The 23,730-nt window shown below is 44.4% G+C and overlaps 1 protein-coding gene across 9 annotated transcripts in view; it reads left to right on the plus strand.

The window, feature by feature from the left end:
• The window catches only part of LOC119970531 (pleckstrin homology domain-containing family G member 1), a 285,870-nt gene that overhangs the window by 231,770 nt on the left and 30,370 nt on the right, over positions 1 to 23,730 (plus strand). For all 9 annotated transcript variants that reach the window (XM_038805311.1, XM_038805331.1, XM_038805319.1 and 6 more), the window contains 10 exons: positions 1,081 to 1,181; positions 4,844 to 4,913; positions 6,949 to 6,995; positions 8,105 to 8,255; positions 9,472 to 9,603; positions 10,653 to 10,835; positions 12,589 to 12,684; positions 13,508 to 13,594; positions 14,717 to 14,750; positions 18,620 to 18,718. In XM_038805311.1, coding sequence (XP_038661239.1) covers positions 1,081 to 1,181; positions 4,844 to 4,913; positions 6,949 to 6,995; positions 8,105 to 8,255; positions 9,472 to 9,603; positions 10,653 to 10,835; positions 12,589 to 12,684; positions 13,508 to 13,594; positions 14,717 to 14,750; positions 18,620 to 18,718 — 1,000 coding nt within the window. The remainder of the gene's footprint in view (positions 1 to 1,080; positions 1,182 to 4,843; positions 4,914 to 6,948; positions 6,996 to 8,104; positions 8,256 to 9,471; positions 9,604 to 10,652; positions 10,836 to 12,588; positions 12,685 to 13,507; positions 13,595 to 14,716; positions 14,751 to 18,619; positions 18,719 to 23,730) is intronic.

Below are 23,730 nucleotides of genomic sequence, written 5' to 3' on the forward strand. Positions count from 1 at the left end.
TTTGAGCCAGGGAAGCGGTGTACGGAGCTATTTTGGAAGAGGATAAGGCACCACTGGAAGGGGTCAAAGCAAAGTGGGAGGAAGAGTTGGGAGAGGATATGGAGGAGAGGTTCTGGTGTGAGGTGCTCCGGAGAGTGAATGCCTCCATCTCGTGTGCGAGGTTGGGGCTGATACAGCTGAAGATGGTGCATAGAGCGCACCCCACGAGGGTGAGGATGAGCCAATTCTTTGAAGGAGTAGAAGATGTGTGTGAGCATTGCGGGGGGGCCCCCGCTAACCACGTTCATATGGTTTGGTCCTGTCCAAAGCTCGGAGTACTGGAAGAAGGTTTTTTGGGGTAATTTCCAAGGTGGTGCACGTGAAAATGGACCCAGGTCCCCAGGAGGCCATATTCGGGGTGTCGGACCAGCCAAGGTTGGAAACGGGTGTGGAGGCAGATGTTGTAGCCTTCGCCTCGTTGATCACCCGAAGGCAGATCCTGCTGGGATGGAGAGCGGCCTCTCCACCCTGTGCCCTGGCATGGCAGGGGGACCTGTTGGAATTCTTGACCCTTGAGAAGGTTAAGTTTGAACTGAGGGGAAGCTCGGAGGGGTTCTACAATTCATGGGCATTATTTATTATGCACTTTCAAGAACTGGATAACATCAAACATTAGTTGGGGGGGATGGGTTGGAGGGTTGGGGGGAGGGGGGCTGTGTGTATTAAGGATGACTATGGGTAATCCCTGATTCCTTTTTGTCATTTGTTTATGTAAACAGGCAGGCTGATGTTTGGGGGTTGATGGGAGGATGGGATCGTTGTTATTGTTATGGGGATTGACATATCTGTTGCTGATTGTTTATTGTTGGTGTGTGTAAATTCCGGAGAAAATGTGAAAAAGGAGGAGAATAAAAATATTAATTTTTTTTTAAAAAAGGAAGGGCTTCATCACACAGTAATTCTAAACATTGGTTCAATTGAGTAGTGAAAGCCTAACACTGGAATACAAGGAGTAAGAATTTACTGGAAGGATAGGGCGAGATGGTCACCTCATCTGTGTCTTGCGACCTGTGTTCTAATTTGATCTTGTTGTGTTCTTAGGACTATCTTGACTGCATCAGTGACCAATCAAGACTCCCACTGGGGACTGAAGAACGTTTAGCTCTGTTTGGGAACATTAGAGACATTTATCGTTTCAACAGGTAAGCAGATCTTAATCTAGTAAACCCAGTAAGGCTTCGGCAGGTGAATACAAGTTCAGATTAAACACACGGTAACAGTTGGCTCAAACTCAATTTTCCCTGTCCCAAATGGAATTGATCTCCAATGCGTCATGTTTCAGGCCGTAATGCATTTGGGAGGATAACTTGTGCATCCCCGATTTTACTTGCCGACCATGTTTTAAGCTGCCAATGCCTGAAGTTCTGAGATTCCATTTCAGGTTCTATCTCTCTCTCTTATTCCCGCCCCCTCTCTCTCTCTCTCTCTCTCTCCCTCTCTCTCTCTCTCTCTCTCTCTCTCTCTCTCTCTCTCTCTCTCTTCCCCTCCCTCCCTCCCTCCCTTTCCCCTCCCCCTCCATTCTTTCTTCCATCTCTCCTTCTCCATTCTGTCTTTCTTCCCTCTCTCCCTCCATTATTTTTTTTTTTCCCTCCCTCTCCATTTTTTTTTCTTTTTTTCCCTCCCTCTCCATTCTTTCTTTCTTTCTTCCCTCCCTCCCTCCCTCTCCATTCTTTCTTTCTTCCTTCCCTCCCTCCCTCCCTCTTCATTCTTTCTTTCTTCCCCCTCCCCTTCTCTCCCTCTCCATTATTTATTTCTTCCCTCCCTTCCCATTCTTTCTTTCTTTCTACCCTCCCTCCCTCTCCTTTCTTTCTTTCTTCCCTCCCTACCCTTCCCTTCTTTCTTCCCTCCCTCACTCCCTCCATTCTTTTTTTTCTTTATTTCTTTCTTCCCTCCCTCCATTCTTTCCTTCTTTCTTTCTTTCTTCTTTCTTTGTTTCTTCCCTCCCTCTCTCTTTCTTTCTTCCCTCCCTCTCGTCGCTGAGCAATGCCAGAAGGAAGAGGGGAGTTGTAAGCAGCAAAAGCATGGTGAATGGGAAGGCCGATTAGGAGGCTCTTGAAGGTTAGGAGGAGGTATTAAGACCGTGATAATTATAGAATTTAACAGTGTATGAAGAGGCTAGTTGTCCTATCCAGCTGCAGGTTTTGTGTGACAAAGTATCAACACTTTTCCATTTTCCCACACCTATTTTAATTTTCACACACTCATCTGATTTGTTTGAGAAACTATGGATTTGGCTTCTGTCACTGCTCGTGTTTCTTCTCCAATCATATACAAGGCCATTCAGCCCATTGAGACCATGGTGTCTGTTGAAAGAGCTATTCAATTAATCCCACTCCCTGCAATTTCCCTGTAACCCTGCAAGACTCTTTCTCACGCATATATCAATTTTTTTTTTGCAAATTTCTTTTGACTCTGTTTTCACCTCCCAGTTGTGGATTATTGATTAATTGAAAAGTCATGTTGGCTGGTGCCAAATCATGATGATACAAATAAAACCATCATCATTCCTTCGTTATAGACTGTCGTTGAATTAAACACGAAATATAAAATAATAGCATGCTGGGAACATGGATTTGGACTGCTTTTCATGACCTCAAAAGACTTTCTATGCGACTAACTGTCTTTTGATGTGTAATCACTTGTGTAATTTAGGAAATGGGGAAGCCAATTTGGACGCAGCAAGGTGCCACAAACAGCAGTGAGATAATGGCCACACAATTTATTTGCGATATCGGTTGAGGGTAAATATCGGCTAGGACGATAGAGTCATGCAGTTGCTTATGTCTACCTGCTGGGGAAATGGACCTTGGTTTAACTTCTCATCCAAAAGATGTCCTGACCGACTGTGCAGCATGAGTGTCAGCCTGGATGATGTGCCCAAGTTGAGGAGACGAGAGCGTGATACCACTGGGACAAAGTTGACTTGTTAGTTTGTGTACTTAAAACGTGTCAAGTCATGTGGGAGAATAAATAACACACAACATTAAATAGCAGACTGAGCGGCTCCTGATACTGCCTGTACTTTAAAAAAAAAAACCGAGCAACAGAATTTGGAACACAAATTGGAAAACAAGTGCACTTGCAGCTGTGTTATTACAATGGCTGCACACTGTTTGGTTTCTTTCATTGTATGTTTACTGTTACGCTCCCAACAACATTTGTAGAAGCTTTATTAAAAGGTATGAGTACCTCAGCCAGAAATGCTGGCACCCAGACTAATGCAGGTTGAGTGGTGGAAAAGAAACCGCTTTCAAAGATGTGGAGTCGGCTATCTGGGTACTTGATGTACTCCACTTCGTACAATATGATTTGTATTCTCTCTCTCTCTCTCCTCTCTCTTCTCTCTTCTCTCTTCTCTCTTCTCTCTTCTCTCTTCTCTCTTCTCTCTTCTCTCTTCTCTCTTCCCCCTTCCCCCCCCCCCCCCCCCCCCCCCCCCCCCCCATAAGGCACCTTTACCGGGGCTACAGGTTCTCCCTTATGTTTTTATTTGTGAATGACTTGTGAAGGAACAGGGAACTCACATACAACATGGCACAGCTAATATCAGAGATGGAGGCAGGTATCTGCAAAGGGACATTAATAGATTTAGTGAATAGGCAACACTGGCAGATGACTGGAAGTGTGAGGTCATCCACTTAGGGGGTAGAAAGGGACCTAAGAAAGATAGATCAGGGTGTTTTATAAACTGAAAAGTTAAGGACTGTGGAGGCGCAGAGAAATTTTGGGGTCAAAGTGCAGAAATCACTTCAAACTAATGGATGGTTACAAACATAATTGTCCTTTATTTCAAGTGACCCGAATTTAAAGGATGGACATTATGTGAGGTATATTATGCTCTGGTCAAACACCAACTGGAGCACACCATTCATTTCTGGGCATTGTACCTCTGGATATGTTGGCCTTGGAAAGGTGATGCAGTGTGCATGCACCAGAATTATAAATTATTCCCTGAGAATAGAAGATTGAAGGGTGATCTAATGGAGGTGTTTCAGGTGATTTTAAAGGATTTGGTAGGTTGGAGGGAAACTATTCCTCAATTGGGGGACTCGAGAAGGAAGTATACCTCAAAACGAGAGCTAGGCTATTCAAGGAGTCTTCAGGAAGCACTTCTTCACACAAAGTAGTTAAAATATGTTGAATCTGTTCTATTGTTTACAGGCAATGCATTCCAGAATGTTAACTCATTGCATAAAGAGGACGGCACGGTGGCACAATGGTTAGCACTGCTGCCTCCTGCCACTGAGGATCCAGGTTCAATCCCACCCCCTGGTCACTGTCCGTGTGGAGTTTGCACATTCTCCCCGTGTCTGCAAGGGCCGCACCCCCACAACCCAAAAACATGTGCAGGATAGGTGGCTAAATTACCCCTTGAGTTGGGGGGGGGGGGGGGGGGGGGGGGGGGGGGGAATTGGGTACTCTATTTATTTTTTAAAAAAAACAAATCGATTGAAAATTTCAAAATTAACTGATAGGATTATTTAAGAACATGGAACCAGGGCAGATAGGCTGAGTGGCCTTGAGTCTATAGTACAGCAAAGTCATCATGTGTGCTCTGCCCAAAGGCAGGTCCTCAGCTCTTTGTTGATGTTTCATCCTGAGCTGTTTTATTGGCAGCCTTCGTCAACAGCCAGACATTGCCTTCCACTCTTAGGGGCAGGTGAGGAGGCAAATTCCATTTCTCTCTCTCTCTCTCTCTGCTGGAACAGTAATTTAACTTGCGGTTCAGAACTGAACCACATGCTAGCCATCTAGCAGACTATTCTGTGTAAAACATAACTTCTGTTTTGCTTCTCTTTGCTTCCAGCGAACTGCTGCAAGATCTGGAGAGCTGTGACAGCGATCCTGTCGCAATTGCAGAATGTTTTGTAGCAAAGGTAAGCAGTCTTTCCTATCAGTGCAAGATCCCAAGGCTAAAACTGGAGCAAGTGCCAGTTTAAAGTGAAGAATCCATAGAAACCCTACAGTGAAGCAGGAGACTATTCTGCCCATCGGGCTTGCACCGACCCTCCGGAAGAACATCCTACCTGGGCCCACTTCCTTGACCTGCCACCGTAACCCTGCGCAATGATCGTGGCTAGTTAACCTAAATATTTAATATATGATGCTTAGATATACGATTCATGTGCAGGTGACTTCATTTATTTTTTCCATATATTTTAGTCCATGCATTCTGCTGCACAGTTGCATGAAACGGTCTGCTGGTTATCCTGGGGTCTCATCCTGAATTTAATCTCAAACCACAATCTGTATTAATATGTTAAAATACTTGTCTTGTGATACTCCGGTTCCCCTTCTATTGCCCCCTAAAACAGCTGGATTAGGACCGAGTGAGACACCCAGTTTTAAACATCCCATACCTTCCTCCAACCTGTCCATTTCCGCTTTACAAATCTGGCAGTTGATCACTCCCGAGAGCCAGGTTGGTGATCTAAAAGTTTTTAATGAGGCTGGCTGCCTTGGGTTTAACCTGTTATGTTTAACTGTGGCCAGTCGGGTTCCTTAGGCCTCAGGAAAACCAAACAGTCTGGAGGCCAGGAGAGTTTTAGGTCAAAAGCCAAGTGGCTTTTATAGCACTGCTTGTTAGCCAGGATTGTTTCCTCAAATATGTCCCCACTCCAGCGTGCTTTCTCGCATATAAAGACCCATTCCATAGGGGTCAGGTTCCCCCTCTAGCAGCTGCAACCTATTCACTGCCTCATTGAAAGCCAAGCGTGTTAATCAGACTGACATCTGGATGGGGATCTGCTGCTGTTAAGAAGCAAGCCAGAAGTATGCATGCTGTAGAGTTGAAATGCCTTGCATACAGGGAAACATGGACTTTCCAGTTGAAACTCTGACTCCAACCCCATTGCCCAACTGTGACGGAATCATTGCCCTAACGCCATTCAGCAAACCTAGCCTATCAATGTTGGCGCCATTGCATTTTATTCTGGGCGCTACACTGGATGCCAGAGGAAATTTACGAAACTGGTTCCAGGTTTGTTTTCATTGTTTAAATTTAGCCTATCCAAACTGACTTCAATTCCATCTGTCAAATTTGGCATTGCCTGTAGCTCTGACCTGGTGGAACCCAGGATATATTACTTAATGGTTCCCATCTGGCTGGTGCCTGTTGTTGTTTCAGCGAGGACCTGACTCATTTTCCAGAGGTTGGTCAAATAACTTGATAAAGGCACTGGGTGCCTGCAGGTTAGAAGTTTCTTTGAGTAACTTCTTTGGTGGGGAGTGGGGCCAGCTAAACAAACATCCTTCACTAAGAAAATGTGTTGCCAAAATAGTTGGTTTTGTTCAATGTTTGGTGTTGTCTTAGATGGGGTAGGCTATTCAGCCCCTTGAATCTGCTCTGCCAGTCAATTGAATTAAAATTGATGTGTATCTCAACTTTTAATTGCCTGCTGTCGCTACGGAACCCTTAATGCCCTTGGAGACAGAAGTATTCTTGTTAATTGTTTTGAATTGATTGAACTATCCACAACAACTTTTTGAGAGAAAAGTGTTCCAGATTTCTACTATCCTTTGTGTGAAGAGCTTCTTCCTGACATCTCCCCTAAATGGCCAAGCTCTAATTTTAACATCATGCCCCCTTGTTCAGGGAATATCCTATCAGAGGAAATAGTTTCTATCTGCACAATCAGCTCTTCAAACCTTTAAACATCTCCAATTAGACCACCCCTTAGAGCTCCTGCCTAATCCTCTAGGGGCAGTTTCATGGATGCACCTTGTCCTCCTATAGGTTCAGTATAGCTGAACAGTTAAAGGTTGAGTGATTATCCTGGCATGCCATACTCCCCACTGCCATATTGCTGCATTTTAAACCTGTCGCCATGGGTCCACTAACGTTGATTTATTCAACATGATGGATGTGTGGGGATCTGTTGTGTCTGATTTTTTTTCTTCTTCATTGTGCAGAGCGAAGAGTTTCACATCTACACGCAGTACTGCACAAACTATCCCAGGTAAGCTAGCAAAGACACATGGGCCCCAATCCTGTGGAATGCTGAAGCTTAGTATGGCACACTGTGCAGATTCGTAGTCCTCTTTATTTTCGAGTGACATGGACAAATTTTCAACTAACCTGCCTGCCAGGTTACTGACCAGATCAGGTGGAATGCTAGTGCTTCACCCCTCACCATTTTAAATAAACCGAGAGTAACTGTGGGTGAATTGCAAAACCAGATTGCTCCAAGCTGCTGGATTTCCCAAGAAGCATGAAATTGACACCCAAGTGTCAGCAGACCTTTTTAGTAGAGAAGATGGTCGATATTTGGACCTAGTTCAAATTTGGGCATCTCCTGCTGTTTCGAGGAAATAATAAAATGTGATCTCTCATTCAACTGTGCATTCTTCAGGTACCATCCTGCTGGCAGCTTTCCTCTTGACTCCCTCAGTAGAGTTTTTGATGCTAAGCCCCGTAGTTAACTGACTGGAAGTTTAGAGTCTGCAATTTGGAATCAGTTGCCCGTTATCAACTTGAATGCTGAAACAATTCTGTCCATAACTGATTCTTTAGAGAAACTTCAAAATTATTCATACGACATGGAGCTTGTTGAATGACTGACAATATTTCATGAAGGTATTTAAATGTGTTCTCGGGTGACAAAGATCAGATGTGCTTTATTCCATTTTATTTCTTCAGTCAGGTATTCTGTGTCACCTGTGGAATTCTTACTCTGTGGAGTATGCTGCAGCTATTGAGATCCACTCATGTTGCAATGGACCTGCAGCTGCTGAGTGGTCCCAGTAACAGTACAAAGGATCTACCAAGCTCCTTGTAGCTGTCGAGGGGACCAAGTGCCCATGATGCAAGGGATTTGGTACCATGTATTTTATATTGAGGGGAATATGAACCCTGGAGGATTACAGCCGAGGTGAGATGAGGCAAGAATACAAAGCCTCCAGAGAGCATTAGTCAGGAAGAAGCAAATGTTTAGCATTAGCCAGACAGGTCTCGAACATACTTTGAAGACATGAAAGACAAAGGCTAAAGTGTCAGTAAAGATACATTCCAGATATTGTTTTGTACAGAAGCCAGTTAGGGCCACTAATCTTTCTGGGTCACTTGCAGATCCGTGGCCATGTTAACAGAATGTATGAGAAACAAAGTGCTTGCAAAATTCTTCAGAGAGCGACAGGAGACGTTGAAACACTCCCTACCTCTGGGATCCTACCTTCTCAAACCAGTGCAACGCATCTTAAAATACCACCTCCTCTTGCATGTAAGTGGTTATTAATGATTTTCCGTCTACAGTTCAGTTTTGGTGGGTTTTCTTTTGCTGCCAATCATCCGCATCCAGAAAGTATCATCTTGTAAATAACCAAAATCACTCATTGTGAGGCTTTCGCCAGTTAAGCTGCACGATTGAGTGGATCCAGCAATGCCAGTGATACAAAAGATCTTTGTGAGATCTAATAATATCAGTGGTAGAAAGGAACAACCGAGCTCACTAACCTAATTTTACAGTATTAGCTTTCAACACACTTAGTTGTGCAGGATAATCTCATTTATTAGCTCTCGGCTGGTGTAGATTTCAAGATGGTGGTCTGTGTATAACTCCTTTGAGTGCTACTAAGCTTTAAATGCACAATGCATAATTTTTAATGAAGTGTTGCAACCCTTGAAATAAAGGAGTGGGTTAAAAAAGGGGTTAGAGGTTAGTTGGAGGGAGAAAAAACACCAAGGTAGAAAAACTACTATTGCCCTGTGACATTGGTTCAGTGACACGCAGAGAAAGACAGAAAAGAAGTGTGTATGTCGGACTGAAGACAGGAGTTCCAAGTTCTCTGAGAAATATTGCACAGCTGCTGACAACTGAGTTTGAGGAACTTGTTTGATCTGCAGTTGAAGTAATGGTGAGTTTGGAGTGTGGTTTTTGGGTATCTCTGAGAAATACCAGCTGGGGCAGAAGCATCTAGTGAATGCTCATAAATCCACTGAAAGAAACCCGTTTTGCAATTGGGTCAGCTCAAGCAAGCAGCCTTGGTGTTAAGATGGTATTCAAATATTCACTGGGGTTTTGTGTCTCAGGGTATTGGTGGAATAAAAGGAATGGTGTGAGTTTCAATCATATCATTTTGTATTGAGATCTTTCAAACCTTTTTTTGTCTGGTGTAATACAGTTAATTTTTCCTTTGTCTAATAAAGGTTTTAAAAGTTCATCAGTAAACTTGTGTGAATTTGTTCAGTAACTGTCCTCCATGGCTTCTTTTTTTTAAAAAAAACTTGCGATCTAGCAAGCCAGGTTTCACTCTGAATCTGGCTTGCCCAGTATTAACATCAGCTTGATTCGTAACATTAGTGAAAGGAGGCTGAGAGTGGGTGAAAGTGAATATTCGGTGTCAAATCGCTGGAAAATGGCCATAGTCTATTTTTTATCCATCCCAGATACTTATGTTCTGATCACTCTTTACCATTCTCTTGGCTATTTTATACAGGAAATAGTTAACCATCTGGAGAAGGACACAGAGTGTTATGATGTAGTGCAGGACGCCATTGATACAATGCAGAGGGTGGCTTGGCACATTAATGACATGAAGAGGAAACATGAGCATGCTGTCAGGCTGCAGGTAATATTTATAATTTGTTCTCTGGATGTGAGGCTCATTGAGGTTTGCATTTATTGCTATCTCTAGTTGCCCTCCAAAGATGGTGAAGAACCCTTTTCTTCTGTATTTGTTACTATTAAACCATTGTGTGGCCTTTATCGCAGCACACTCGGACTTACAAAGATGTAGCAGGATTTCATGAACAGTCAAATCGTGATGCATTAACTCCCAAGAATATCATGTTCCAGTGAATAACAGATAAGCAAGGACATCATGATCTTATGAAAAGTACATATTGTAATCCCCAAAACACAACAAGAACATGGTCCTCCTCTGTCCTTTATTTAAGTAAGATGACATTAATATTAAGTCTGTTTTGACCCCATTTAAAGTCCTCCATTCAATTCTTGACCCAACTCTTAGGAAAGCCTTGGAGGGGCTGCCCCACAGATCCCTTAGAATGACACTGGAATGCGCTGCCTGAGTGTGTGAAGGAAACTGGGTGAATTGAGGCTTTCAGAAGGGAATTGGATCATTCTCTGGGGGGAAAAAAAGGATTGCAGGGTTATGGAGAAAAGACTGAGGAATGACCCCTGGTGAATTGCTCCTTCAAAGAGCCAGCACAGATATGATGGACTGAATGGCCAGGTTGCATAGACTAGGCTTGTATTCCTTTGAGTCTAGAAGATAAGATGTCCTCTAATTGAGGATTTTGGGGTTGATTTCAAGGAGTGAATGGGGTAGATAGAAATGATTTCTCCTGGGGATTTCCAAACAACTGGCCTAAAACTTAGGCTCTTCAGAAGTGATGTTGCGAAGCACATTTTCACGAAAGGGTAGTGAAAATCTGGATTACACTCAAACATATTGAAGCTTTCAAAACTGACTAGTAGAAATTTGTGGGATGAGGGTATTATGGGATAGGGAACCAAGGGCCGTAAAGGGAGTTTTAGGTACAGATCAGCTGTGGTCTACCTGAATGGTGGTGCAGGATCGAGGAGTTCTATGTTTTGATAGTATTACTTGATATTTTCTCTCATGTTTGATCATGTACCTGTGTTCTTTTTAAGGAAATACAGAGCCTGCTGACAAACTGGAAGGGTCCAGACCTGACCAGCTATGGAGAGCTGGTCTTGGAGGGAACATTTCGCATACAGCGAGCCAAAAATGAACGCACTTTGTTTCTTTTAGATAAACTTCTTCTCATCACTAAAAAAAGAGAAGAGACTTGCACCTACAAAGCTCATATTTTGGTAAGAGTTGTTTTTTCAGTCTTTGTTTACCTGAAAATGTAGGAGTTGCTTTTGAAAGTACCCAGCTAAACCAAATATTTTTTCCTGAAATGCATGCTTATTAACATGGCCTACAGTGTAAGTCAAAAAAGTAGTCATTTTTAATTCTGTGCTAGCTGACTTCCCATCTTCCATTCTCCAATTCAACGCATCCAAAACGTTCTGCTCCACTATCACTCCTGTGCTTGCTGGCCTGCATTGATTCCTAGTCCACCAACAACTCAAATTAGGATTCACATCCTTGCATTCAAATCCCTTCATGGTCTCATCATGCCCTGTTTCTGTAACCTCCAATCTTAAAACGCTCTGAGATCTTGGTGTTCCTTTAGTTTTGGTCTCATGCACAATCCTGATATCCTTTGCCCCACGACTGGTGGCCATGTTTTCGGATGTCTCTGCCTGAAGCTCTGGAATTACCTCCCTAAACGTCTCCACCCCTTACTTTTTAAGTCTCTCCTTAAAACCTACCAGCTTTTGGTCTTCGATCAAAGTAGACACTGACCACATAAGGTGACTGTGGGGCATTAGGCTGTGTTTTAGCGGTAATCGACTGATCTACAAGTCTCAGTTACTGTAGTTTTATTTCTAGTGATCTGAATGCTCCACAGTTATTGACCGTCTTATTTCTGATCTTGAGCCTATAATTTGGGGTGATGCTCCAGTGCGGTACTGAGGAAATGCTGCACTGTCAGTGGTGCCTTCTCATTGGATGTGAAGTTCGCCAAGGCTCTATCTTTCTTACCAAGTGGACGTTAAAGCTACTATGGCATTAATCATCGATTAGCAGAAGAATTCTCTTGGAGTCTCTCAATCAGTATCACTGAAGTAAATTAGCCAGTTGCTATCTCAATGTTGTTTACTGGATCTTGCAGCGTGAAATTCAACTGCCAGGTTTTGCTAAGAAAGCAATAACCAGTTCACAGCTGAGTAACTTTTCAATGGGCGCGATTTAACTAAATAGGAACAAAGTTCCATAGCCAGCCGTTTAGCCAGGTGCTTCCTGGCACTCGCAGCGCCGAGAAACACCCTGCTATTTAAGATGATTAGACAGGGGGCCTCAGTGGGGAAAGCATGGCCGAGGCAACATGCACAGCCCTGTTTTCTGCACTGAGGAGTTCTGCTCACTGGAACTCTTCAGGCGTCCCGATCTCTGGAGCCCCCGACGCGAACACTGATCCCCCACCCCACCAGGCACTCCCGGCCCAATCGTCACAGCATGAAAATGCCAGCTAGGCACCTGGGCTGTCCCAGAATGTCTCATGGGTGGCACTGCCAGGGTTCCATCCTTCCCAAAGGGCAAGCCTCTGATCCCCATGGAGACCCACTTGAGTGCCGTTCTGTCCCCGTTTGTGGAGACCAGTACTGAACACTTGCCCGAGGTGAAGGGGATAGATCCCAACGCCTCGGGGAAGCTGCATATTAAAGTGAGACGAGCTGTTTCACTCTAATATGCCAAAAAGTGATCCCGGGTTCACAGCAGGATTCACAGCCCAATGTCTCGGGAGGCGTTGTGAGCCGGGTAGATCCCGGTCCGGGGTCTCCTGACCTCTATCTGCCATGTTGCTGATATTTGGGTGCTGTGGCCGTTCGATCGCGTCAAAAATGGTTTTTAAGGGCATGAAAGATAATTGTATCAATTTATTTTCCTTCTGATTTTAAAAATGAGAGATTTAGAACTCTGAATTATAGCTCTAACATTTCCTTCTCTCCCCAGTGTTGTAACCTGATGCTTGTAGAGGTAATACCAAAGGAGCCCCTGAGTTTCAGTGTCTTCCACTACAAGAATCCCAAAGTGCAGCACACAGTGCAGGTAGGATACCCACTTTTATTAAGTCTCGGTGTTTCAGATCTGTTCCTACAATTGGTACTGAATGGCTGGGCTTTGCAAATAAAACAGGTGGAAATTTCAGCCTTTTGCTAAGCTTTATGAAAAATTCTATCATCTGAAATTATGTATCTTGGAAGCTGATTCTTTCGTGCCTGTTTTTATATGCCAGCGCTCAGTTAAAATTTACCAGCCCAGCCTTGTGAGCTTATTGGCACACCCCAGGAATTTTGAGTTGGAGCTAGGCCCAGAACACACCAACCTGTGCTCCAATCTTATGAAGTTAAAATCTGACCCTCTCTGTCAAACTTTATATTGTGTGCTCCTACGGGATTGAGGTGCTCAGAAATTTACACAGATTTAACTAACCAGGTGAATTACGCAACATTTGGAATGGGTTCTAGGCCGGGTCGGTAGAACAGGAAACCCTGAGGAAGCGGAGACCAGACAAGTTCCTGATAGCAAATTGGATCCACACATAGAGAAGGATGGGAGTAGGTTATTGAACTGCCCAAACTTATCCATCATTCAAATAAACTGTGCCGAAAAATCCATCACCTGGCTTTAATCCAGATCTCTGATACTCTTCTCTCGCAAAAATATGCTGTTCTCCGTCTTGGGTTTCAGTTGATTTTTTGGAGAAGGAGTTCTCCGATTTCCACTCCTGTTTGTGAAAAATGTGCTGGAATTTTGGGGCAAAGTTAGATGGATAGATCAAAATAGGTAGACAAATGTGCTTGCCCGTAAGTGTTTTATTCAACATTGGGTTATCCCAGGTTCTCTTTATTCTTGTCTTATTCTTGAGCAGGCCAAGTCAATGCAGGACAAGAGGCTTTGGATTCTTCATTTGAAAAGGCTTATCCTTGAAAATCACCCGGCCAAGATCCCAGCTAAGGTATGAAGCAGGGTCACCCAAGTTGGTTGTTCAGATTCTTTTTGCACTTGATTTACTATTGATACTCTGCAATGACTCTTAAGCTTGTGGAGCTCCTGCAATTAACAAAATGTACCCAGAGCACACTGGCACTGCATCTGTTCTGAGGTGAAGTTACAGTCATGTTTCCATGCAAACTCACCTAGCATGAGCTCAAGTTTAAAACCGAAATCAGCATTGTACGCTTGGGAGATGAGAGCTGTGACCAACAGTGAATTGAGGTCCCACAATGTGTCATCTGCCGGAATTGATAGAACTTCAACTAATTTAAAGTGAATGTAATTGCAACAGCGGCAGAAGAAGACGACCTGGGTCAGGCTTCATGAGCCAACATAAAGATTGTGGAAACTAGTTTAAAGTACTTGGGGTCATAGCTTGTTGTCTAAAATTGCAGTGTACAATTCTGTTCGATTATTGGCCATGCAGAAACTCCTAGCTATGGTAAGCAGAGTCAACCTTCTTGAACAGTCCATCTCGCCCAATGTCTGATGTGACCATGACACCACATTTAGATTGCATTTGCACTACAAACTACAACTGGAAGTTCAGCAAACCCACTTCACCCCAATTCTCTACAAACACTAGTGTGAACTCAGCCCGAGATGGTATGTGGAAATGAAGCTTGTTATTCCAATTTGTGAAGAGCCTAATGCTGGTAATTGCACAGCTAAGGGCACATTATTTGGTTTGTTCCATGTATAACTATGGATTTACCACATCCACTTAATTTATATTCTTTGGTTTAGCTAGTAATTATCTTTGTCAACAAACTGATTTTTTTTTTCTAAAATTCTACATTGCAAGCTTAATGTCTTGTCGGAAAACAATCTTGTTAATGTTGATGCTTCTAAATAATTTGTTTTTAAAGTTCACCTTTTTAAACCGTCTGCTGTAAAGCTTTATTGCAATTCAAGTGTGTTCTTGTTTTGCAAGTTCTTCTCTCCTTGTTTGTTTCTGCAGGGAGTGGTCTGTGTAAATATAATTGCAGTCCTGCTTTCAGCCACCCTCCTTTTGGAAATCAGTGTGTAACAAACTGAGAATTGGTTGAGCAGAGGTGAATAATAAAACCATTTTTATTTACAGGCAAAACAAGCAATTCTGGAGATGGATGCCATTCGTAAGTAGAGTTCAGTTTGGTCTGCTTGTTAAGCTGTTGCATTTAATATTATGCTGCAGGTTCTGCAACTGTACAACAGTGCCATAGGTGTATCCACCGATCAACCATGGGGGAAATTATTCATGCTTAAGTTGTGCTAGAACTTGACCAGGCTGCCGGCTTCGCACAGCCGCATTCCCACTGCAAGCCAAATGCTTAAATGAAATGAAATCACTTATTGTCACAAGTAGGCTTTAAATGAAGTTATTGTGAAAAGCCCCTGGTCGCCACATTCCGGCGCCTGTTCGGGGAGGCTGGTACGGGAATTGAACCGTTGGAACACATTAGGACATCTGGTGATCTGTTTCTCTTGAATCTTCCAAGCAGCAAAACGTAGTGATCCTGGATGTTTTTGTTTTCTTGGCTAACCTACAGATAGCGAATATAAAATTAAATATTGTTATTACCGAATACACTGGATACTCTTTTCCCCTCCCCCCCCCCCCCCCCCCCCCCCCACTCTAGAGCCCTTTCTCTCTGTACACTCTGACCACACCACCCCTTCTCCTAACCATTTAGTCCATTTTGAACTTCTAAAGGAACCAAAGATTTTTTTTAAATGTGGTCAGAGAGAAGTTTCTTGCAAGGATTTAGGAGGAGGAAATGAAGAGAAGTGGGAGTTTGGGTTGTGTAAGGATTTGGGAGCTGAAATTTCCAATAGGGAAGGAGGGCGGCTGAAGGAAGGCAGGGTTTATGGAGGAACTAGGGGTGGGACAGGCGGAGTTACAAAGATGGTGTAGGGCAAGGCCTAGAACCACTTTGAATGAATGTGATGAGAATTTGAATTTGAAACTAGACATTGAGGGAGCCGATACCAATGTAGGCACTTGAGGATGGGGGTGGTGACTGACAATTGGTGCAAAATAGGAACAGAGACCTTGATATAAGTACAGAATTGTTTTTTAAAAATGAAAGTAGGCTGATGAAACCATAAATTCAGGAATATTCTGAATTATACAAAGTAGTGAATTGAGAAATGTTGGCAAGCAGATTAAAAATGTATTATTTTAAATGGTGAGAGATTACTGAGCTCTGAGATTCGGCGAGATCCAGGAGTCCTCACGCCTGAATCGCAAAAGGCTAGTATGAAGGTACAGAAAGTAATGAGGAAAGCTAATAGAATGTTATAACTTTTTGCAAGAGAAATTAAATACAAGAGTAGGGATCATGTGCTTCATTTGTACAGGGCATTAATCAGACCATTATGTGGTGGCACAGTGGTTAGCACTGCTGCCTCACAGCACCAGGGCCCCAGGTTCAATTCCAGCCTTGGGTGACTGTGTGGAGTTTGTACGTTCTCCCCGTGTCTTTGTGGGCTTCTTCCAGGTGCTCCGGTTTCCTCCCGCAGTCCAACGATGGGCATGTAGGGTGGATTGGCTGTGCTAAATTGTCCCTTAGTATCCAAAGATGTGCAGGTTAGGTTCTAGGGTCACGGGGACAGGGTGGGGTGGACATGGATAGTGTGTTCATTCGAAGCGTTGGTGCAGACTCGATCGGCCGAATGGCCTCCTCCTGCACTGTAGGGATTCTGAGACATCTGGAGTATTGTGTACAGTATTGGTCTCCTTATTTAAGAATAGATCTAAATGTGTTAGAAGCAGCTCAGAGAAGGTTTTCTCAACTAATACCAGGAATGGGTGGGTTGTCTTGAGGTAAGTTTGTATTGAGGTAAGGTTGGCAAGAAGAATAAAAACTTATTATTTTAAATGGTGAGAGATTACAGAGCTGAGATTTAGTAAGATCTAGGAGTCATGAATCGCAAAAGGCTAGTATGTAGGTACAGAGAGTAATGAGGAAAGAGGGTTTGTATCCACTGGAGTTTAGAAGAGTAACTTGATCAAAACCGATCTCAAGGGTGTTGGGAGGATGAATGTGGAGAGGATGTTTCCTCTTGATGGAGAATCCAGAACTAGGGGGTCACTGTTTTAAGAACAAGGGATCGTTCGTTTAAAATAGAGATGAGAATTGTTTTCTCTGAGGATGGTGAGTCTCTGGAACTCTTTCTCAAAAGGCAATGGAAGCAGAGTCTTTGAATATTTTTAAGACAGAGCTAGATAGAATCTTGATTAATAAGGGGGTGAGAATGTGGAGTTGAAGTTACAATCAGATCAACCATTATCTTATTGAATGGCCGGGCAGGCTCAATGGGCCGAGTAGCCTACTCGGCTTCTAATTCATATGTTTATACAAACACTGGTTAGGCCACAGTTAGAGTACTGGGTGCCCCATTATGGAAAGAATATGAAAACTATAAAAAGCAGATTCATCAGGATAATGCCAGGGTTGGGATATTAGTTGTAAGGAGAAACCATAGGTACCTGGAGCAGAGACGGTTAAGAAAAGATATAATATAAAGAATTTTTTTAAATATAAAAAATTTAGAGTACCGAATTCATTTTTTCTAATTAAGGGGCAATTTAGCATGGCCAATCCACCTACCCTGCGCATCTTTGGGTTGTGGGGGCGAAACCCACGCAAACACGGGGAGAATGTGCAAACTCCACACGGACAATGACCCAGAGCCGGGATCGAACTTGGGACCTCGGCGCCGTGAGGCTGCAGTGCTAACCTACTGCACCACCGTGTTGCCCATATGAAAAAAATTTATGACTGATTTTGAATAGAGTAAATGGGAAAAGTTTGTTTCCTCGGGGGATTCTGTGACCAAGCTAATTTTAAGATAATTCCCTTAAGAATGAGGAGAGCAGCTTGGAGAGATTGCTTTATACTGTTGGAGCACAGAATGCTTTGCTACAGATTGGCCACGGTGGGGATCGCTGCATTTTTGAAAGACAAAGTTGATAAATTATTGCAGCAGATGGCAGGATTAACTTTGGATTGATCGAGCATAGATACAATTGGCTGAAGAATTTTCCGTGTTGTCGTCTTCTGAATGATTGAAAAATCTAGTCCTGTTGCATTGGAGAATCTTAGAATGATGGAAGTTATTAATTGTGTTGGACAGTATTTATTGGGATTTGTGATGTTCTCTGACCTATTGACACATTTGAAAGTATCACTGGGAACAGCTGTATGTGGATGCTTGCACCCATGGATTTCTTGGAATTTTCAGCACAGAAATATATCTATTCATGAACAAAGGTGAAAAATTGTTAATGCCTAGTAGTTATTTCTGCATCGATTTGTTTGTCTGGTTTGCTCCAGGTAGGTAGGGTTTTGTTAGGTAATGGTGTCAAGGGATGTGGTAAAAGGTGAGTTGAAGGAATTGAAGTGAAGATCATTTATGGCCCAATAGAATGGCTCCTTATGTTCCTTGTTCCTCAATCATTGAAATTCTAGTGTCCAATATTCTGTCTGCAAGGTTTCTTACTGAAGCTTAGCATACAACTAGGAAGAGAAGGAAGCAAGCAAGAGCTGTCCTAGAGGATGGTTAGACGCATCATCTCCATACAGATAGAAGAATAGCTGTGTCCGAACAACCTGCCATTAACTGTTAACCTGTGCCTGCTCCTTTTTCCTATGTTTTTTTTTTAAATTTAGAGTAGCCAATTCATTTTTTCCAATTAAGGGGCAATTTAGTGTGGCCAATCCACCTACCCTGCACATCTTTGGGTTGTGGGGGCGAAACCCACGCAAACACGGGGAGAATGTGCAAACTCCACACGGACAGTGACCCAGAGCCGGGATCGAACCTGGGACCTCGGCGCCGTGTGACAGCAGGGCTAACCCACTGCGCCACCGTGCTGCCCTTCCTTTTTCCTATGTTAAAAGAAGAAGCCTCCATTAGTACTTAGCTGGGTGCATGTGGGGAAGCAAGAAGTAGCATGTCCAGAGAAGATTTATTGATGGCAATATTATTTTCCCTGCAGATCACCCTGGCTTCCACTACAGCCCCGAGGGCGAGAGGAAGGCAGAAGCATATTTGAAGGAAGACCGAATCACACCTCGCAGAGTCCGAAGAAAGTCTGGTATACAGATCTCGCCTCTTCCTATAGGGAGTGTTGAAGACAGCACATAAAAGGAGTGATTGATGTTTGATATTCTCCAAATTGCTGTGCTAAGAAGCAGAGTGAGGTGGACCTGGTACTTGCTTACTCCCAGATGGCAGTGGTGAACTTTCTAGTGATTGGTTTACAACTGAATGGCTGGTTCAGAGGATTCTGAGAGTCAGCCATGTAGTGTAGAATTGCAGCAACATGTTGGTATGTCATTGTTGATAAGCAGCAGGTTTCTTGTTAAGGGGGTATTCATGACGAACTGGGTTTTTACAGCAATCTTGACAACTTATCATGGTCAGTCAACAATTAACCAGATTAGGGCAGCACGGTGGCCTAGTGGTTAGCACAACCGCCTCACGGCGCTGAGGTCCCAGGTTCGATCCCGGCTCTGGGTCACTGTCCGTGTGGAGTTTGTACATTCTCCCCGTGTCTGCGTGGGTTTCGCCCCCACAACCCAAAAATGTGCAGAGTAGGTGGATTGGCCACGCTAAATTGCCCCTTAATTGGAAAAAATAATTGGGTAATCTAAAATTTAAAAAAAGAAAAAAAAAAACAATTAACCAGATTTATTACATTCAATTTGACAATTGGCCATGATGAAATTTGAACTCGTGGGGTTGGATTTTCCCACCAGGGAGAATTGGGAGGAGGAGCAAATCCCTGTTGAATTCGCGCCTCCCAGCATGAAATACAATTTCCAAAGGATCGGGGTCTTAATGACCCAATAAATGAGTCTGCTGTCCAATTAATGTGCAGAAGAGCACCTTAATTGGGCAACAGAAGAGGTGACAGCCATTATAGAGAAGGAAAAGATTGGTTATTAAAATGTTATTGTTGCTCAGTAGTTCTTCTGTCCAATCTTTCACTTTTTTTACACACTAAAATTTTTCGTGTCCTGTTCACACTAGGTTTTACTGGTAAGATTTAGAGAGCTCCGAACAGCTGCCCCGCCCCTGTGAAAATTTTGGAAAGTTAGCTGGTACACTCTTAACAAGCTGCCAAATGACCTCAACATGCCCAATTAACAGGGCATGCACCTTCACTAACCTACACAAACAACTGCCCCCACCGCCCCCTAGCATCAGACAGTTCTGCCTCCATTTCATCACGCCTCGAGACTGGAAAATCCTGCCCTTGTCCTTTGGAGTTGCTAGATAGTATCATAACCATGACATTACAATAGCCTGTAATTCTGGTTTACATGAGCAGAGGAACAGTAATGAGAGCAGCTACCGCAGTTGTCTACCCTTGCATACCTTCTGTGGATTAGTTATAGAGTAAGAAGATCTTAGGCCTGTAAAAAGCTCCCAGCTAATTTTTCCGACACCTTGGAGCTGCGGTTTTCTAACATCCCTGCGCACAGTTGTCTGGATTGAACTCTGATGTTGTTATCTATATCTCGAGGGAAGGTGGTAGCATAGAGGTACTGTCACTGGACTAGCAATCCAGAGGTCCAGACTAACTCTCTGGGGACAGGGGTTCAAGTCCCATCACAACACATGGTGGAATTTAAATTCAATTAATAAATCTGGAATTAAAAAGGTAGCCTCATGAAACCATTGTCAATTGTTATAAATATGTACCTGGTTCACTAATATAATTTAGAGATAGAAATCTGCTGTTACCTGGTCTGGCCTAGATGTGACTCCAGACTCCCCACAGCAATGTGTGGACTTTATATATTTAAAAAAATGTTTTTATTAAGGCATTTATACACATTTCCAACACAACCAAAACCAAATGGAGAACAAACAGGAAGTCACATAACAAATAAATAACCAACACTCCTGTGCCCCTCCCTCCATGCTGCTACCCTCCTCCCACTCTGCCTCCTTTTTTTTTTAAATCCCAGAAACTTCCTCCTCCCCTTGCTGACTTTTCAACTATTCTTGAAGAAGTCGATAAATGGTTTCAATCTCCGGGTAAACCCCTCCACAGTCCCTCAAGGTGAACTTGATTTTTTCCAACCGAAGGAATTCCGCGAGGTCGTTCGCCCACACCCCTAGTTTCAGCAGCCCCGAGTCTCTCCATTCCAGCAAGATCTGTCTCCGGGCTACCAGGGAGGCAAAGGCCAAAACGTAGGCCTCTCTTTCCCCCTGGACTCCTGGGTCTTCCAACACTCCAAAAATGGGCACTTCTGGACGGGGGGCAACCATCATCCTCAGCAGCTCAGGCATAACGTCAGTGAATCTCCGGCAAAATCCCTCCAGCTTTGGACAGGTCCAAAACATGTGGACAAGGTTTACGGGGCCACACTGCCCTCACCTATCCTCCACCCCCTCAACAAACCTGCAAATTCTGGCCCCCGTCATATGCACCCTGTGGACTACCTTTTTTAAACGCTTTTATTCCCTTTTTTCACATTTTCTCCCAAATTTACACCCACCAACAAAAAACAATAATCAGTAACGAATATGTCAATCCCCATATCCACAACAACGATCCCATCCTCTCACCAAACCCCAGACATTAGCCCGCATGTTCACACTATGGGAATCACCCATAGTCGCCATTAACACACACAGTCCCACTCCACCCACACACCTCTCTTTCCCCCCCCCCCTCCCCAACTAATGTTCAATGTTATCCAGTTCTCTAAAGTGCATAATGGATAATGCCCATGAATTGTAGAACACCTCCATCCTTCCCCTCAGTTCAAACTTGACCTTCTCGAGTCAAGAATTCCAACGGCAATCACACCAGGGCACAGGGTGGAGAGGCATCACACGCGAGGTGGAGGCGTTGACTCTCCAGGGCACCTCACACCAGACCCCCTCCTCCTTATCCTCTCTCAACTCTTCCTCCCACTTTGCTTTGATCCCTTCCAGTGGTGACGCCTTCTCTTCCAAAATAGCTCCGTAAACCGCTGACACTACCTCCTTCTCCAGTCCCCTCGTCGTCAGCACCTCCTCCAGCAATGTGGAGGCCGGCTCCACCGGAAAGCTGTGTATCTCCTTTCTTGCAAAATCTCAAACCTGCATGTATCTAAACATTTCCTCCTGCTCCAGCCCATACTTCGCTTCCAGCTCCTTCAATCCTGCAAACCGACCCTTAAGAAACAAATCTTTTAGTGTCTTAAATCCCTTCTCCCATTTTCGAAAAATTTCCATCCCATTTCCCTGGCTCAAATCTGTGGTTCCCCCAACCCGATCAGACTCCCTGAGTATTTCCCGGGGCCATCAGGAACGGCCCTGTTGCTAGTGCTTTCAATCCCGAACCCCTGCACAAACTCTCCTCCATACTGACCCACTGGAAATTAACCCCTCTACCCAGCTCCGTACCTTCTCCACATTCGCCGCCCAGTAAAAATACATCAGGTTTGAAAGAACCACTGGGTTACTGTCCGTGTGGAGTTTGCACATTCTCCCCGTGTTTGCGTGGGTTTCGCCCCCACAACCCAAAAATGTGCAGAGTAGGTGGATTGGCCACGTTAAATTGCCCCTTAATTGGAAAAAATGAATTGGGTACTCTAAATTTTTTTTAAAATAGGTTTGTAAGAACCAAACCCCCTGCCTGCCTTTCCCTCTGTAGCAGCACCTTTCTAACTCTAGTCACCTTCCCTCCCCATATGAACGAGGTACTCATTCCTCCAAACGAGGTAATCATTCCTTCAACCTTGCTGAAGAATGCCTTTGGCAGGAAAATCGGCAGGCATTGGAAAATAGACAGAAATCACGGCAACGCGTTCATTTTAACCGCCTGTACCCGACCTGCCAGTGACCGAGGGAGACCATCCCACTTTGCCAGATCAGCTTTCACTCTGAGTACTTTTAAATTTAATGAGACTAAGCCTAACATGGAGAGCCTCCTCCCATAGCCCAGTCTCCAACACCCTCCCCAGCTCTTCCTCTCACTTCCGCTTAACGTCTCCTACTGGATGCCCTCCCAGTCCATTAATTCCTTGTAGATCTCCGAAACCCTGCCCTCACCAATCCCTGTTTTTGACACCATCTTATCCTGCAACTCACGGGGGTGGCAGGTCGGGAAAGGACGACACCTGCTTCCTCGCATAGTTCCGCACCTGTAAGTACCGGAATCCATTCCCACTGGGCAACTCCTATTCCTCTACCAGTCCCTCCAAGCTCAAACAGTTGCCCCCACCCCCACCCCACGAATAGGTCCCCCAACCCCTCAAACCCCGCCCGCCGCCACCCACGGAACCCCATGTCCAGCCCTCCCGGAGTAAATCGGTGCCCAAACTAAGGCACCCTCCAGACTCTGGTGCTGCCGCCACTGTCCCCACACCCTCGGGGCTGTCACCACCACCGGGCTTGTGGAGTGCCTAGCCGGCGAGAACAAAAGAGGCGTCGTCAGCAGTGTCGCTAAGCTAGTGTTCTTAAAAGAGGCTGCCTCCATCTGCTCCCACACCAGCCCCTCCCCCATCACACACTTCCTGACCATGGCTATATTTGCTGCTCAGTAGTAGTTCATCAAATTTGGCAGCGCCAACCCCGCTCCAGCAGCAGCATCTTCTCCCATGAGGCATTAATCTTCCTTTTTAAAAAAAAAAAGTCCTTTTGGAATATAAATTGGAAGATTCTGGGATACGAATAAAAACCTTGGGAGTACCATCATCTTCACGGACTGCACCTGTCCCACCAATAACAGCGGGAGCACGCCCCACCTCTTAAAATCCCCCTTCATCTGCTCCACCAACCGCACCAAATTCAATTTATGTAGCTGCTCCCATCCACGCGCCACCTGGATGCCCAAATATCTGAAACTTGCCCCACTACCTTAAACGATAGCTCACCCAACTTCCTCTCCTGCCCTCTCACCTGGATCAGAAAGACCGCACATTCCCCATGTTTAACTTCTGCCCAGCGAACCGGCCGAATTCCTCCCAAGATGTCCATGATCCCCCACCAATACCCTCCAATGGGTCTGATATGGGCTGCACGGTAGCCCAGCGGTTAGCTTAGTTGCTTCACAGCTCCAGGGTCCCAGATTTGATTCCTGGCTTGGGTCACTGTGCGGAGTCT

This window comes from Scyliorhinus canicula, chromosome 1 (assembly GCF_902713615.1).
Source record: "Scyliorhinus canicula chromosome 1, sScyCan1.1, whole genome shotgun sequence".
Classification (NCBI taxonomy): domain Eukaryota; kingdom Metazoa; phylum Chordata; class Chondrichthyes; order Carcharhiniformes; family Scyliorhinidae; genus Scyliorhinus; species Scyliorhinus canicula.